Genomic DNA, 16403 nt, shown 5'->3' on the forward strand with positions numbered 1-16403 from the left:
TGAGTTCCAAGAGGTTTTAGTCACAGAAAAAACATTTAAAGGCCACCCAACCGGTGATCTCTCAGAAAGCGCTCTCTCTCTCTCTCTCTCTCTCTCTCTCTCTCTCTCTCTCTCTCTCTCTCTCTCTCTCTCTCTCTCTCTCTTTCTCTCTCTCTCTCTGTCTCTCTCTCTTTCTCTCTCTCTCTCTCTGTCTCTCTCTCTCTCCTCTCTCTCTCTCTCTCTCTCTCTCTCTCTCTCACACACACACACACACACACACACACACACACACACTTTCCGGCCACCCAAAACTGACCGAATTGCATACTTAGGGATACAAAAGATGTGCTGCTTAGAATTTATTCCTGCTGCCTTGCTGTTAAGACTCTTTGGGCAACAGTTAAACGCAGGGGAAAGTGCTACGTCACGAAAGTAAGCTCGGTTTTTTTCAGTACTAAAAAAAAATCTAGAGGAAACAGATCAATTAAAATTGGAAACACTAAAAGTGCTTCCTTTTCTGGATATTAAAAGTGTACTCTAGGTAGCTCAGTACAACACCCCTACCATTGTGTCTTCCAACTGAAAGCCAGGTGCTTTCCTATTTGTACAGGAACACAAAAGACCAGGGCTGGGGTGGAGTTCGAAAGGATGCTGAAGGGTAAGGCAGTTTCCTTGAATCTTACTCAGAGACAAATCTGCATTAGAATTCAACTACTGAGTTGTCAGCTACTTCCAGGCAGAAGGTCCTGATTCTCCAAGCTTCACCCAGGGCAGGTGAACGGGTCTGGGGGAGTCCCTGGTGAGAAAAGCTTGTACCTCACCCTGTGTGAGAGAGACAGGTGCTGGCTGGGCCAGGAAGAGAGCAAGGAGGGGTAAGAGAAGGGAGGAAGAAGAGCAGACAGATGCTCTCCACAGGAATTTCCTTTTGCCTCTGCATTTGGCAAGTGGGAGGCCGGGCACTTGACCTGCCCACACAGGGCATCCCAAATGGGCTGGAGAAACACTGAGGACAGACCCAGGAAGCATCAGCATCTAGATCCTGAATTAAGAACAAGTTGGGATTTGGGGAGACATTTTAAGAATATCTTGTCTCCTAAGCTTGAGGGGTCCAGCCTGATCCCTGGCACCCACATTTAAGGGGGGAAGTGGGGGTAGTGCTACACTGTTACTATGGAAGCAGACAGTCAACCAGTGTAGTTAGTCTCTTTTGAAGAGTTCAACGCCAATGAGAGACCTTGGGGTTTTTTTTTTTTGTTGTTGGTGGTGTTGGTGGTTTGTGTGTGTGTGTGTGTGTACAGAACCCAGGGAGGGTGTCTTCTGACGCACACACACACACACACACACACACACAGCACACTAAGCACACTAAGCACAGCTTTTTATGAAGAAGACAGCTATCTGTTGAGAGACACTCTCTGTGGAAGGTATCTATGTGGATTTCTACCACACACATTTGTTTACATATAATGTGTGTGTTTAATATAAATTCCATAAGTACACTACATGTCCCAATCTGAAGGGGAATTATTTTAAGCTCAGCAGTGGGAGTAGGATGCGCTTGCTCAGAGCAGTCGCTCTAGCAGCCACATGAGGGCCGGAGCCACCGAGACACTAGTAGCATTTGCTGAATCAACGAAGGAGTCATTCATAAATTTGACCTGAGGTTTTGGCCTTGAGAGCTTTCAGAACGTACAAGCTTTGGAGAACTCCTGTGTCTTCCTGAATCCCGTAGCTATGGCCTAACATCAAACTGAGAAGCCTGGAGCCTCTCCCTTAGCAGGACCATAAGAGTCTGGGCTTCTGAAACCAAAGTACAGGTGAAGACTGCCAGGAAACTTCTAAAACATCTTAGAGCAGCTAAGATTTACCCTAGACATTTACTTCAGAGTCTTTGATGGTGGATCCTAAACAGAAGGTGAGTGAGCCAGCTTCCCCGTATATTCCAGTGCCCAACACACATGAGAACCGGTTCTTAGAGCTGCAGTAGCCAGAGGGTGCTGCCTATTTATCAAGCAACAGCATCACTGCCTTGAACAGAACAGAACCCCTGGTGTGAGCCATGCTACCTCTGTTTGGACACGCTCTCTAGGCGATTGAAGTCTCCACCAAACTTTGTGAACCAACAATGGCAGACCATCTGGTTCTGGGGGTCTGAAGTGGGTCCTAGGGTTGATAACAGTCCGTTGAGGGAGGTAGATGGTACTGATCCTAAAAGTTCCGACACGCACGCGGGTATTTCCCCCCTGAGGCTCTACTCTGTGCATTGTTGCCTAGGATCTCTACAGCCTTGTAGCTGGCTAGTGAGTGGCAGGAGAGCCTCACACAGGAAGACAATGGCGGAAACGTTAAGAATAGGGAGTCCCCTGCTTTCAATAAACTCTATTATGTCTTCTATGACACTTATAATGGCCTTCTATTACATTAACAATGGTATTAGCGATGGCATTCTTTTTTAATGAATAATGATGAGTGTACCTAATTTAAGTGTAGCTGTCCTTTTTTGCCATGAATGGAGGTTGATACAGAGATTATGTAACTGGTCACAATGCAAAAAATAAGTGATTTGGATCTGCTCGGCCCTGAGCTGTATTCTACCACTTCCTCTCAAAACTCAGGACCATCATGGAAGAAGGAACAAAAAGATTATAAGTTAGAGAACAGGAAAGGACACTATGTGATAGTGTCTTCTAGACACATCAGGGCCATTCCAACAGTAATTCACAGAGGCTGTAAATGCCTACACAAGACCTTAATAAGATCAAGTCAGGCCCAGCATGATGGGGCAGTATCCCAATTCTTGGCGAGGGATGGAGAATCTGAGTTCTTCTGGGGTATAACCCTGGTAGGTTGTTTATGCTCCAGTTGATGACCCTACATTTATGCTCGTACGAGCAGCACTGACTGGACTGGTTGGGTTTCAAACAAATGAGAGGAGGACAGAGATGAAGTTGGATGGAATATGTGGGGTTCTGGGAAGGGGGAGGATCAAATAGCAGTGGGAGTGGGAAAGGCCTATGACTGTGAACCATTGTGTGCATGTATGAAATTCCCAACGAATGTCAGTATAGAGTCCTACAACTCATCAAAATACATAGATAAAGGACTGCGCTATGCCTGGCCCCACTTGGTAAAGCAGCCCTTCTATTTAAGGCCACAGGGCGTTGCTGGAGATGGGTGGTAAGTTTGTAAGAGACAGAGGACAAGACAGGACATCTGCTGAGATGTGGTGTCTTGTATGTGACAGGGAAGCTGCACCCGTGGAATCTTAATAACATGGCTGCCTAAACAAACATGAGCCACAAAATGATCACACCAATTGACATCCCAGCATGTCAGTGCGGAGGGTGGGAATCTCACAAGGCCATGCCCCTAGATGAAGAGCTACAGACTGACGAGAGAGGGAGGCTTCCTTCTCTCCACGGATGAGCTCCCTGCAAACTCAGTCCCAAGTGGTTATCCCTACATATACATATAAGCACCACTAGGTGGACTTGGCCACGTGTGTACATGCATACGCCTGTGTATTCATAGAACAATAACAACTAAGGAAGAGGAGGTAGAACACTTGAGATGCTGGAGTTGGAACCTGGAGAGGCAGCAGTGGAAACAATGTAAATACAGTTTGCTTGTATAGAAAATTTGAAAAAAAATAATTTAAAAGGAACTAATTTAATTAATAAGCTAATTTACCAATAAAATAGAATAATTACTCAATATTTATATATTTGACTTATGTGTATCCCAGGAAAGCTATGATTTCTAAATACTTTGTCAGTTTTTTTTTTTTTAAATCTGCGGGAGCATGCAATTTGAGAGTACTAATTATGTTGAATATTAACATCTACAAACCTTCCTTAAATGGTCCCTAAATCTGGAGAAATTTTGGAAAATGCCACATTACCTCTAGACACTTTGAAAGCCAAGGTGTCTAAGCCAAAAATAGACATATAGGAGGATCTTGGTAAAAGTTTATAGAATTTTTCACAAGAAAAAGGGGAAGGAGAAAGAAGCAGTAATATTTTAGGTTGTCTCTGAGGCAGTAAGTAGTGTTATTCACTGTGTGTGTACTAACACACAAATTTAACCAGCCTGTTGTCTCCGTGTGTTTAAACACCCTGTAAGCATTCCTGGTACACCAGCCTTATTGGTACCTGTTGAGCAGCATGGCTCCACCTACTAGCATTAGGCCTGGTAATGTCCCAAACTGGCACGTCCCAATTTAGAACTCACTAGACAGACAGGCTCATTGAGGGCCTCAAATGCTGCTTGTCAACGGAAGAACTGGATTTAGCGTGCACATGATTAATCCCAATTTACACAGCCACATGTAACCAGGGCCTAACTTATTGGGCTGCACAGCTGCAGCAGCTCATCTGTAACTCATAACAAATGGTCCAGGGATACTGTGGTCCATCACGGTAGCTGATGGAGTAATAAATGTCGAAGAACAGCTCATCATTTGCACAAAAAATGGGAATCTGGGAGCATGCGTTTGCTTCTGTTTCACTGTATAAATTCATTTAGTGACTCTTGGCCAGTTTGGGAGACATAAGGCTGCAGTTTAAGTCTGTTTCACAATTCATAGGATAGCTTATTATGACCCATTGTTGAATTTAAAACACACACACACACACACACACACACACACACACACACACACACTAGATGCAAAGAACTTAATCTACTCACCTAGGGGTTCAGTTGTGCCTCAAACGTAAGTTCATACAATAAAACTGTAAGTCTACTTTTCAAATTAGATTTCAGGGAAAAAAACCTGGCTGTTTAAAAATTGAGGGCCAGACTCCTTTCCGTAGTGATATTTGAGCATTTATAAGCAAGGAGGATGGGAAGAAATGTGTCATTGTTGAAGAGGCCCCTAAAGAAGGACAGTGACACAAAATATTTCACAATAACTTGGAGCAAAGTGAGCCCTGACATGTCCCTGGTCATGGCTCTGCATGCCCGCAGGAGCCTGTGTTCCTCCTCAGATCAGCCCCAGAACAAATGTCCCTTTGTCCCTGAATGATGGGGATCTGCTTCTTCGAAACTAAGAAGGAAGCAGCTATCAAGTAGGTGATATGGCTGAACAGGCTGGAGCTGGGGTGCAAACGTTCAGGGCAGCCCTGTTTCATCTTCTTGTTCTGAGAGAATCCTCAAGAAGAAGAATAGAAACCATAAATTCATAAATGCTTTTATAAAACAAATATATCATGTCTTTGCATGCAAGTTTTGGTTGGGACAAACTTAGCAAATACTACAGTTGTACATTCCATGTTTCACTTTTGTTTTTGTATACGTGGTGTGTGTGTGTGTGTGTGTGTGTGTGTGGTGTACATATGGTGAATGCATATGTGTGTATGGTGTGTGTGGTCTGTGTGTTGTGTGTGTATGTGTTTGCTGTGTATGTGTGTGGTGTATATGGTGTGTGTACCTGTTGTATGTGTATGTGTATGTGGTGTACACATGTGTGCTATGTATTTTTGTGTGGTGTGTATGTGTGTGCAGTGTGTGTGTATGTGTGTGAGTGGTGTGTGTATGTGTGTGTGGTATGTGTGTGGTGTATGTATGTGTGTGTGGTGTGTGTATGTGTATGAGTTGTGTGTGTATGTATGTGTGATGTGTATGTGTGTGTGGTGTGTGGTGTAAGTGGTATGTGTATGGTGTGTGTGTATGTTTGTGTGGTATGTGTGGTATATGTATGGTATGTGTGTGTGGTATGTGGCATGTGTGGTGTGTGTATGGTGTGTGTGGTATGTGTATGGTATGTGGTGTGCATGATGTGTGTATGGTGTGTGTGTGTGTGTGTGTGTGTGTGTTACTCATTTGCTTATTGTGCCATTTTATGAAATTGTACTGTGGATTCACGCCTCTTTGACAGAACTGTTTCATAGAGAATATATTTTCCAACCACCACAGAAATACAATTGGATCTGTAAGTCAGGTAATGCACACATGGCTTCCAAACAGGAGTCACCTACGCAGAGCACAAGCTGAATGCATCAGGTCTCTAGCAAACAGCACAAGTCACTACGTAGAGCAAGTGTCCCCAGCAAACTCCCAGTGCGCACAGTCAGCTCTCCAGTGACCTCACAGCCAACACGCTCTCAGGAATCTTGAGTCCCCGTCATGAGTATACCCTGGCTCTAAATGAAACCACAGAATGTAAAACACGTCGCTGATTTATGACAGCCCTTGTGAGGACACATTGAGACTTGCCAAGTTTGCAGAAGCAGTCAGCAGGGCCCCAGCTCTGCTCTGGAGAGGAGCCATGTTTGCTCAGGATGCTAGGCAGCTAGCGTGGTGAAGTTAGGAATGGACAACTGAAGTCACTAATTGGTGACTTCCCAAGATGAGCGAGCTTCGCCAACACCCATGACTCTGGCATCTCCCTTTTACCGGTATTTTGCCCTTTCTCAGATTCCTGTGGTTACAACACATGGGCAGGTCTGTCACTTGAGGTGTCCCCTCTGGAGACTATTCTGAATAGTGCTGACTCAGTCTCTGTTGGCAGAAGTGCTTCCGGGTCAGGACTGGGTCATGGCCAGGAAGGAGCAGAGAGCTTCCTTTGTCAAGAGAGGTACAGGAATGTGGCCGTGGCTTGCATCAGTAAGGCCATGGTCTGGCCCTGGCTGGAACTATCTTACCACAGTGTGGTCTAAATGATAGTAAGGTGATGAGAGAGTAAGTTAGAGACGGACATGGACTCTTCCAGTGACTCAGGGAAGCCGCAATGAAGGACAGGCACTGCAGTGACTGCTCTGGAGCACTGATGTCTCACTGAGAACCATCGAGTAAGATAATTTAGTGACACCAGTTCCGTGCTGACCGAAGCTTTAGGGAAATTATTCTGCTTTCTGGGGATACGTATGTATAGAGCTCAGGAATTCACACAAGTATGGACAAGGCCGTTGTTAACTCCCTCACCTTTTAAACAGGAAGAAATTACCAACTCTTCGGCAAATAGTTTACTAAATTTTTGTATAAAATGGATGGCCTTGTTGGACATCAGAGGGATGAGAGGCCTTGGCCCTGAGAAAGCTTGATGACCCAGTATAGGGGAATGCCAGGACAGGGAACCAGGAGTGGGTGAGTTGGCAAGCAGGGGGAAAGGGGAATAGGGATAGGGTATTTTCAGAGGGGAAACTAAAAAGAGGATAATATTTGAAAAGTAAATAAAGAAAATATCTAATAAAAATGTAGCCCAGGGGAGAAACATTTACATCACCAAATAAGCTATGTCACCTGACTTTAACCTCCGGATTGTAACAAATGTGCTTCTGCTATCTTATCCTTGTTCACAGGAGCCAGACAACTTTTCCTCTACACTGGTCTGTAGAAGGGGATGCCAACCTTTAACTTCAAAGGAACAATAATGCTGGTACTGTATGAAAGATTTGATTTTGGAAACAGTCAGGTCAAATGATGTGGTGTTTGTCTGACCATTCTCTCCGGGGGGGGGGGGGGGTACCGGCTTTGATAAAAACTGATAAATAACATAAAGAAAAGAGACAGCTCTTAAGCACAGGGCTTGTATTGTCCCCGAAGGCATTAGCTGCCAAGGTGGTGATCATCACTGGGAAAGGAAGGGCTAGTAAAACTGTGGGTAACATCTCACTGACAAATTCAATTTTACTGAAAAAAAATGAATATAGATTTTCCCCCTCAAATAAAGGGCCAAAAACCAAGTATCATCTTGTCCATTATCATGGGGACAACCCTTATTGCTTCCTCTTTACCTGAGAATCCAAGATCATGGAAAGTAGTGAAAGGAGAAGAAGGAGAAGAAAGAGGGGGAGGACAGAGGAGAGAGGAGAAGGTGCAAGAGAAAGGTGTGGAAGAGGAGGAGGCACAGGGAGAACACACCTCCCAGATACTCAGAGATTCTACAAGAAGCCTGCCCCTAGCCATGCAGACGAGATGCCAAGTATTAAAATTCTATTAAGTATTCATGTAGAGCCATTTCTGTAAGTCCCAATAGAAAGAAAAGTGGAGAAGAAAACACAATACAAGGACACAAAGATCCTACAGACAGTTATCGTAAATAATGCATAGGAGGGGTATCTTGGTGGCAGACCTTTTTTAAAGTCTACATGAACACTGGCAAAAAAAAATATCCATGAAACTTTCACTTCATCATGAAGCTCTGTCAGCACAACTTTAATAATCTAAATATTTGCACAGAAAAGGGAATGTTAGCTTGGAACACAAATATACACTCCTTTCAATACAAAACACTTTGATTGTCAGAGCCAGATTAAACATGTTTATGCTAGAGAGAAAAAACAGCGCGGAAGACCAGAAAGCAAAGTAGGAATGCAGATTTATAAGAAGTGAGTATTTTCAAACTATCTGTAAAGAAGGAGGAGGAGGAGGAGGAGGAGGAGGAGGGGAGGGGGAGAGGAGGAAGAAGAAGAAGAAGAAGAAGAAGAAGAAGAAGAAGAAGAAGAAGAAGAAGAAGAAGAAGAAGAAGAAGAAGAAGAAGAAATAATAATAATAATAATAATAATAATAATAAGAAGAAGAAGAAGAAGAAGAAGAAGAAAAAGAAACCTTCTTGCCAGAGCCCACAGATAAATCAAGGAAAACACATAAAACAATATCCTCTTTACCCATGCTGGGTAAACTCTGTGGATTCTACCTGGCTTCTACATCTATGCAAAGCTGTTTATTTTCTAAATGTATCACTATTACATATCTGTGAACACAACCCCAGAATAGTGGTATTGGAAATTTGAGATTATTTTTTAAAGCTATTCAGATGTTTCTAAGTAGACTAAAGTAAACTCTGGAAACCCTTGGAATTACCACTCTTTTTTCAACAAAGTTGAATTTGTCAGTGAGATGTTACCCACAATTTTACTATCTCAATTAAAGTACCAGCATTACTTCAAGAAAATTCATTTTATAATTAAGCAAGTGGGAGTGGCCCTTCCCACGTGGAGATCTATATAATGGCTGACTATTAGGAACTTTCTTCCCCTCTGTACTATATGTGAGTTTATGGTATACCTTATTGCCACTCATAAAGCAGCCATCCAAGTGCCAATGGTCCGATGATGTACTTGTCTGCTTTTGGGAGGCAGGAACATCGATACACTCATAGTTATGGTATAGCATACACAGGGACTTTTAAGACCTGAAGTACAACATTAAACAGATGGGCCAGATTGAAGAGAAGATTTTCTTCTGTATAAAACCTTGCTACTCTTCTGGGATGTCCACTACTGTGCAGTTTCATTTCATAGGAATGTCACATGATTCTCAGTTTCCTGTGGGCCATTTTCTTAGATTATCATAGCATCCTTTGGTCCTTCCCAGAAACATGTGAATGGCTTAAAAAGGAATAGCAAAAAAAAAAAAAAAACCCTCTCAGCTCCAAGACCATTTCCAGGGTTGTGTCCACAGATATGTACTTTCATATTTCTCATATATTTTGTTTCTTTGAGGAGTGACTTATTGGATGATATTATGTTTAGCTATACGGGAAAACATTTTAAAGAGTGGTTCTATTCTACTCTAAGTTATGTGTACAGCATTTCAAGTCATACATGGAAATGTTGCATGCAGGAAGCAAGCAAAACCTGGAGGCTGGCTAACTCCTTGTACTTCAACCTACTTGGATACTGGGATAGTATCATTATGGTGACTCTCTGTGGTTCTGGCAGACCCTGGCTCTATCAGGTTTGCTGGATCCTGGGCCAGTTACTACAGAGGTAGAAATGATTTCCTGGGGGTGAAGCTCTGCACAGAATCAAACTAAGGGGAGCCTTGTATGCAACACTATCTGCAGGGACAATCCTTCCATGTCTTGTCCGGCTCTTCTCAGGGCTCTTTTCTGGCTTCTCACTGCACTCAAAGGTGAGTCCTACCAGCAATCTACTAAGTCTCAAGTTACATTGCAAATCCCTGAACCCCTGCTCTGGCTGCCCTGACCTGTGTGTTGTTTTGCTAATATGCCAGATTTTGCTAATATGCCAGATATTTGCAGCTGGAGACCATTATGCTCACCACTCCACAGAAATCCAGGAGCCTCTCCCATGTGTCCTTACTCAACCATCTCCTTTAAAATGTTCCATCATACTTTATTTTCCTCTCTGAACATCATCCTATTCTCTGTCCATGTCCTTCCCTTAGTGGCCCTCACCTTCTAATATATTATAAATCTATTATGAATATATTATATGTCATCTAATTATCTATACAACATAATTATTATATTAAATATCACAATCTAATATGTAGCAAATAGAGTCTATGCACATTGCTTATTTCAAGTGTTGATTTTCTAATTTTCATACCCACTTCTAGCATAAAGGCTCCCTGAGGGCAAGGACAGTGTCCATTTTCCATAAGTCATCATCCTAAGAATACAGGCTTCTTATACCACCAGGCGCAGTTAAATGCCTTGACTGAATCAATGAATAATCGGGTAATAGACCAAGTATGTGGGCAAAAGTGCAATTCTGTTTGGAGTGTTTACAGGTGCCAACTGAAAGGCCAACGTTGGCCTAAAAGTGATGAGACAGGGAGTAGTAGTCCATGGCCTTCTTAAAGGCGATGGGAAGTGTTCAGCTTGGGTGAGCAGAGCTTTGTGGAGCAGAGAGAGACCCATGTGGATCAGGTGACACTGCTTCCTGGAAGTGACGTGCCACTTATCTTCTGTCCTCCAGTTCTACTTCATGGACAACCTTAGCCTTTGAGGAAAAAGTAGCCGACAACACTAGGGTACCCATGATGGCAGTGAACATGACAGATGAGATGCTGAGATGGAAACACTGAGGTTTCGTGTTCATTTCCAAGGACTTCTGGAGAATTTAGTAACAGTCACTCAGTGAAGCCCCTGGGTACTGAGTAAACTAGAGTCTTTCTAAGAATCGAAACCAGCATCTTAAAAATTCATGATGCTGCTTCATATACACATGGGGATGTGATCTATGAGCTAGACAGAATCCATTGATATCACTTTAGAATTACAATCTTTAGAGAGAAAGAATAACTATTTTTCAGTTAGCCATTGATCTTACTCAGTTTATCATCATCCATTAGCCACAATTTGGGCTTACTAGCCAATGTAGCATTGGATGAACACAGGACATTTACAAAATTAATCCCTCCTGGAGAGCTGGAACAGCATTTAGGATATTGGCAAGAATATTTCACATGGGTTTTGTAAAAACCAATGGATCCGAATGAGATGCCCTGGACATGGGACCTGCATGTTCTGTTTCCAAGGGTATAACACTAATTGTTTGGTTTAATTGCTAGTTTTCTGGTCCAAGCATTTCTATGCTATTACTTTGAAGTTACAGGTCCTATGGTGGTATTCGGTGAATCAGAACCCCATATACAGCAGACAGCTGGAGTCTGCCATGTTTCCAATCACCAACAACCATTGAGCTGTTTAAAGTTGAGCTGGTCAACTCCTATCTCAGCTCTCCTGGAGAAAGTGCTTTAGTCCATCAGAGCCTGGTGTGAGTCTTCAGACGTCTTGATCCTGCCTCTCTACTCCACAACCCTTAACTCCTGCTAAAGTCCTATCTTGAGCACTCATGCTCATTGGTGTGTTTAAACCACAACCCTGGTTACTCTAAATACATAGCTGGGACAACTTTACAATGTAGTGACATTCTCTGATCAAGCGTTCACGGGAGGCAGAGAGCCAAGCAGTCAAGTCTATGGACTGCTTTACAATTCGCTTCTATCTCCGTTGTTACAGCCCAGCACACTAGAAGGTAACATTTACAAAACCACAGCTGGCAAGACAGTTACTTGAGGAAAGAAGTCATATTTAAATATGGTTCTCAGAATAAAGTAACTTTAAGAAATGCTCAATGTCACTTGACTGCTGTACTGCTACACTAGGCCGTTCTAATCTAAATCTCTCTCTGCATACATTATCTAAGTACACATGGCCTTCAAGATCCTACTGCTGCATAGAGGGGAGCCTACTTTCAAGCACCTCTCTGGAAATCAGTAAGAGAGATGGTCTAAAGGCTTACAGAACTCAAGCGATGGGTCCTGGGACTTGGGAAGGGTTCTTGGTAAATGTGGTACTCAATAAGTACCTAAGAAATAAGCAGCCTCCTCATTTCAAAGTTGGGAGTGGTCAGACCTTCATTCCAGAATCAAAAGCATAGAAGTTCAGAATATCTTATACAGCTGGAAAGTTTCATTAAAGAAGTTAACCCTTGAATATAATAATTCTGGTTCTGGTGGATTGAATTAATATATACTACTCATTACATCCAAGTTATAAAAACAATGTTACACACACACACACACACACACAATTTTTATTTAGGTGGCATGAAAGTTTTCAAAGGAGAATGTGTGTATGTTTGTGTGTACATCTGTGTGTGTGTGTGTGTGTATCCTCTCTGTACATTAACATCCCCATGCGTTAGACCTGGTTGCTTCTAACTGAGTTTTTTTTAACTACAAATAATGAATTTATTCACTGAATTTATAAAAATACTCTCATGCCTTAAAGAAAAAAAAATTTAAGGCTATACTTCAAAATCTAACTTGACAATGTGTAACTATTCTTAAACTTAATACAGTTATCTATAGTCTAATTCTACACACTTGATTAAGAGTTTTACACTGTTCCTTGATAAGATTAACTTCAAAGAATAATTGCATGACTTTTCCTTTAAACTATTTTCTTTTTATCAGGTGAATGAAGAAATTCAGAACGTCTGATCTACTAACACAGATAGATGCAAATATGGTAACTACACGCCCATTTGAATATTCATGCAGCTAAATACACGCAGCAGAGATACAAGATTATTGACTTGCATGACATAATTAAAGAAAATGTTTCCCCATTTGTATTGCTCTCCACTAATATTTTGTCATTTCTTTCCTTCATGCACAGCAAAGGACCTTTTGTAAGTTGTATGACACTCCGACACTAAACCAAACCATCTGCCTCCCTTGTTCCTTGTGCCTCTCTGATTCTGCACCCACACAAAGAGCAAGGACCCTTACCTGGCTGAAGCTCTGGCCGGCCGCTCGGGCTTGTGTGCTGCGTGCTGGGAGTTGAGAAGGGGCTGTGTCACCCAGGGCCAGGGTCTGGTTGCTATGGTAGCTGGCCGGATACTGGAAAGACCCTTCAGGTTTGGAATTGAGTTGAAGTGCACTCTGGGAGAGCAGGCTGGGCCCTGGGATGAAAGTCATTTAGAACAGTCAGTGACAGTCTCAGTGAAGCAGAAATGACATGTATTATTTATTGAGAGTAGCCTAGAATTATCACATGCACATGATTCTAGCCGTCTATGCTTTGAATTCTGAGAACTAAAATGACCATATAATTCAGCTCCAACTCTCAGATGAGATTTTTCTTTTTTTCTTTCTTTTTTTTTTTGTGGCTTAAAAGTTCTCTGAGGAGTAGATTTTTCAAATGATATCATCCTGACCTACATAGAGATATATCTTATGAGGCAAATTAATCAAGTGGTTATTTTTGGATCAGACAATATCAGAAACATTTGAAATAATGTTAAAAAGAAGTCCACCCTTTTGTACATGTTAATTGCATTAATATAATTATATCCCACTTCATGCCTGGCATGCTAAAACACTCAAAGTCTTCCAGCCAGTGACAGATTCTATTGTATAAATGATGATGTAATACCACAGTGCCAGAGAGCAGACAGTATTTAAAATATTAATAGCTGTTCATACAATGTAAGATTCACCCTGGTCCCCCGAGGACTAGTTATCTTTGCCATCGCAGCAATGCTCAGCAGGAGAACAAAGAGAAAGGCAGGGTGTTAATACTGGTGCTGTTAACATGGTGCATTATCGGGGATGAGAAAGGATGCTCAGGTCCTGGCCTCTTGATTTAGTTACATTTTGCATGTACGATTTGGCTTTATTTTCTTGTGTTCCACTTAAATGGAATCTTTGCAAGAGTTTACACGCTTTGTTTTAGGGGAAAAATTTAAAACTCAAACTTAATATTCACTTCAGGCATCTAAACCCTCGTGGAGAAGTGAGCAGTTATTTGCTAGTTTCCCTGGAGTGTGTTTGAGAGATGGCTGGTGTACAAAGAATGATGGGGGAGCATGAACCTGTGAATACAAATGTCTTCACACCTCTTTTTTCTTTCTTTCTTTCTTTCTTTCTTTCTTTCTTTCTTTCTTTCTTTCTTTCTTTCTTTCTTCCTTCCTTCCTTCCTTCCTTCCTTCCTTCCTTCCTTCCTTCCTTCCTTCCTTCCTTCCTTCCTTTCTTTCTTTCTTTCTTTCTTTCTTTCTTTCTTTCTTTCTTTCTTTCTTTCTTTCTTTCTTTCTTTCTTTTTAACAGTGTGACAAAAAACAAGTTCTTCATTCCTGAAGAGTGACAAGACATAGAACCTATGGGACAGCCCTGGATCATCCTTGATACTTTCTTTTTAAACTAATGGTATTGTCTCAGCAAGTAAGAAATCACAGGGCCCTTACTTGTCTTTAAACACAGCATTCTTTTCCAAAGAAAATCCCAGATGTGAGTATAACCCGTCATGCATGACTATAACGTGCCACCAGGCAGTGATGTGACATGCTTTTAGTTCTAGCACTTGGGAGGCAGAGGCAGGTGGATTTCTGAGTTTGAGGCCAGCCTGGTCTACAGAGTGAGTTCCAGGAAAGCCAGGGCTACACGGAGAAACCCTGCCTGGAAAAAACAAAAACAAACAAATGAAACAAAACAACTATTACGTGCCTATTTTTAGTAGTATTGGTTCTCAGGAACCTTGTTGTTTATGGTCTCTGTCAGCCCTCATTCCCTCGTGGCACTTTTAAAGGGCATGCGTATAACATTAAAAATCATGTGTTCATCCAGTCCTGACTTTATTTCGAAAAGCACTACCAAAGCACAACTGAAACTCTATCATTTAACACGAAATGCAATCCCAGGGAAGCAGTGTGCACTCTGCAGTCTTGTTTTCAGCAGCTGGAAAAAGGACCTGGAGTCTGTTTTGACTGTACTCATTCCAGGTCTAGTCACCAGAATGATGGCGCCTCTGTGGAGGGCTGCATCCTGCTTTACTCGGGGCAGCAGGAGTTCTATACTGTTAGCACCGGGGGAAGCGCCGGGCACAGCCAATGCACGAGCTGCTCCTAGGTCCTAGACAATGGGCACACAGAGTTCTGGAAAGTAGTAGACAAGTTTGTTTGGGGTGAGGAGATATGGCACTAAACATGGAGAAGAGACAGAGGTCCATATTGATGTTGGGCCAAGTGCTTTAGTCCTGGTCTTTAGTGGAGACCAAAACTTAGTGGAAAGAGTGGGTGCAAGTGGAAGGGCAATGGCTTTTCTCGACAGCCACTGATATACCTGGATCAGGAATCTTTGCACTGTCTTACTTTGTTACTTCATCCAGGAAGGTACACATAACAGCCTGCGCTGGGCACAGCTTCCTTCTATAGCAGTGTACAGGCAAGGAAGGTTAGAGCAGATCCAACAACCATACACAGAGTTGGGAATCTCAACAAAGTAAAATAAAAGAGAAACTTTACTTTCACATCACTTAACAGAATCCAAAAAGCAAAATGGCCACATGTTGTAATTATTTGCCTTGTGAATTTGCTCTGACAAACTTTCTTGAGTAGCAAGTTAAATGACTTTGTTTTTCATGAATAGGTTCATACAATTATCCCTAGAAATGCACAAAATGCTGTTTATACAAGATTTTCAAATAACAACGTAAGGTTCCTTTGCAAACAGAATTTCAATTAAAACTACAGTGTATGTGCTCCTGAGAAATGCCTCGTGGGGTAATCAAACCTGCCCATCTTTTACAGAATCAGTCATGTACTTGATCAATACTCAATGAAAACAAATCAAGATTCCCTATCTCATTATCTCGCTAATACATCTCAAGCCCTGAAACCAAGATGTGCTTTGACATCGGTAATTGCACTAACAAGCAGTATATCATAACATCACAACACCAACTTGTCACCTGACAAGGACAAACCGGTCAGAACAATAGCCCAGAACCTGTGTGCATCTTACAGTGACTTTTCCCACTGATCACTGTGCTTCAAATCAACAAGATCTATTTTTTTCTCCTATTTTGGAGAACATGTATACATGAAAATAGTAAAACAAAAAACAAAAAACAAAAGAACACAACGTCCATAAATCAATTTAATAATGGAAGTCAAATTCACATGCAAATTTCCATTAGTTGATTAATATGACTGCATTGAGGCAGAAAATATAAATTTGCCAAAGATTGTTAAGGAATTTCATTTAGGGATTTAAATTATCTTTCTTCCCACCCCCTTCAGAACTTTTGGATCTCTATGTAGGCTTGCTTGGGCCAGAGGCAAACAGGGCACTAATCCTGACGGAATGGAGTGTGTACTAGAGGATGATGGGCTGGCGGGGAAGGCTTTAGTGAGGGAAGCAGAGGACATTTACTCCTTAAATTC

The 16403-nt window shown here is 42.0% G+C and overlaps 1 protein-coding gene across 1 annotated transcript in view; it reads right to left on the reverse strand.

Moving 5' to 3' along the window:
* The window catches only part of Ctnnd2 (catenin delta 2), an 847786-nt gene that overhangs the window by 375823 nt on the left and 455560 nt on the right, over nucleotides 1-16403 (reverse strand). Inside the window, exon 6 of the mRNA XM_052159968.1 lies at nucleotides 12973-13145. Within this exon, the coding sequence (XP_052015928.1) occupies nucleotides 12973-13145 (173 nt within the window). The remainder of the gene's footprint in view (nucleotides 1-12972; nucleotides 13146-16403) is intronic.

The sequence above is a fragment of the Apodemus sylvaticus genome, chromosome 16 (assembly GCF_947179515.1).
Source record: "Apodemus sylvaticus chromosome 16, mApoSyl1.1, whole genome shotgun sequence".
Taxonomy (NCBI): Eukaryota; Metazoa; Chordata; class Mammalia; order Rodentia; family Muridae; genus Apodemus; species Apodemus sylvaticus.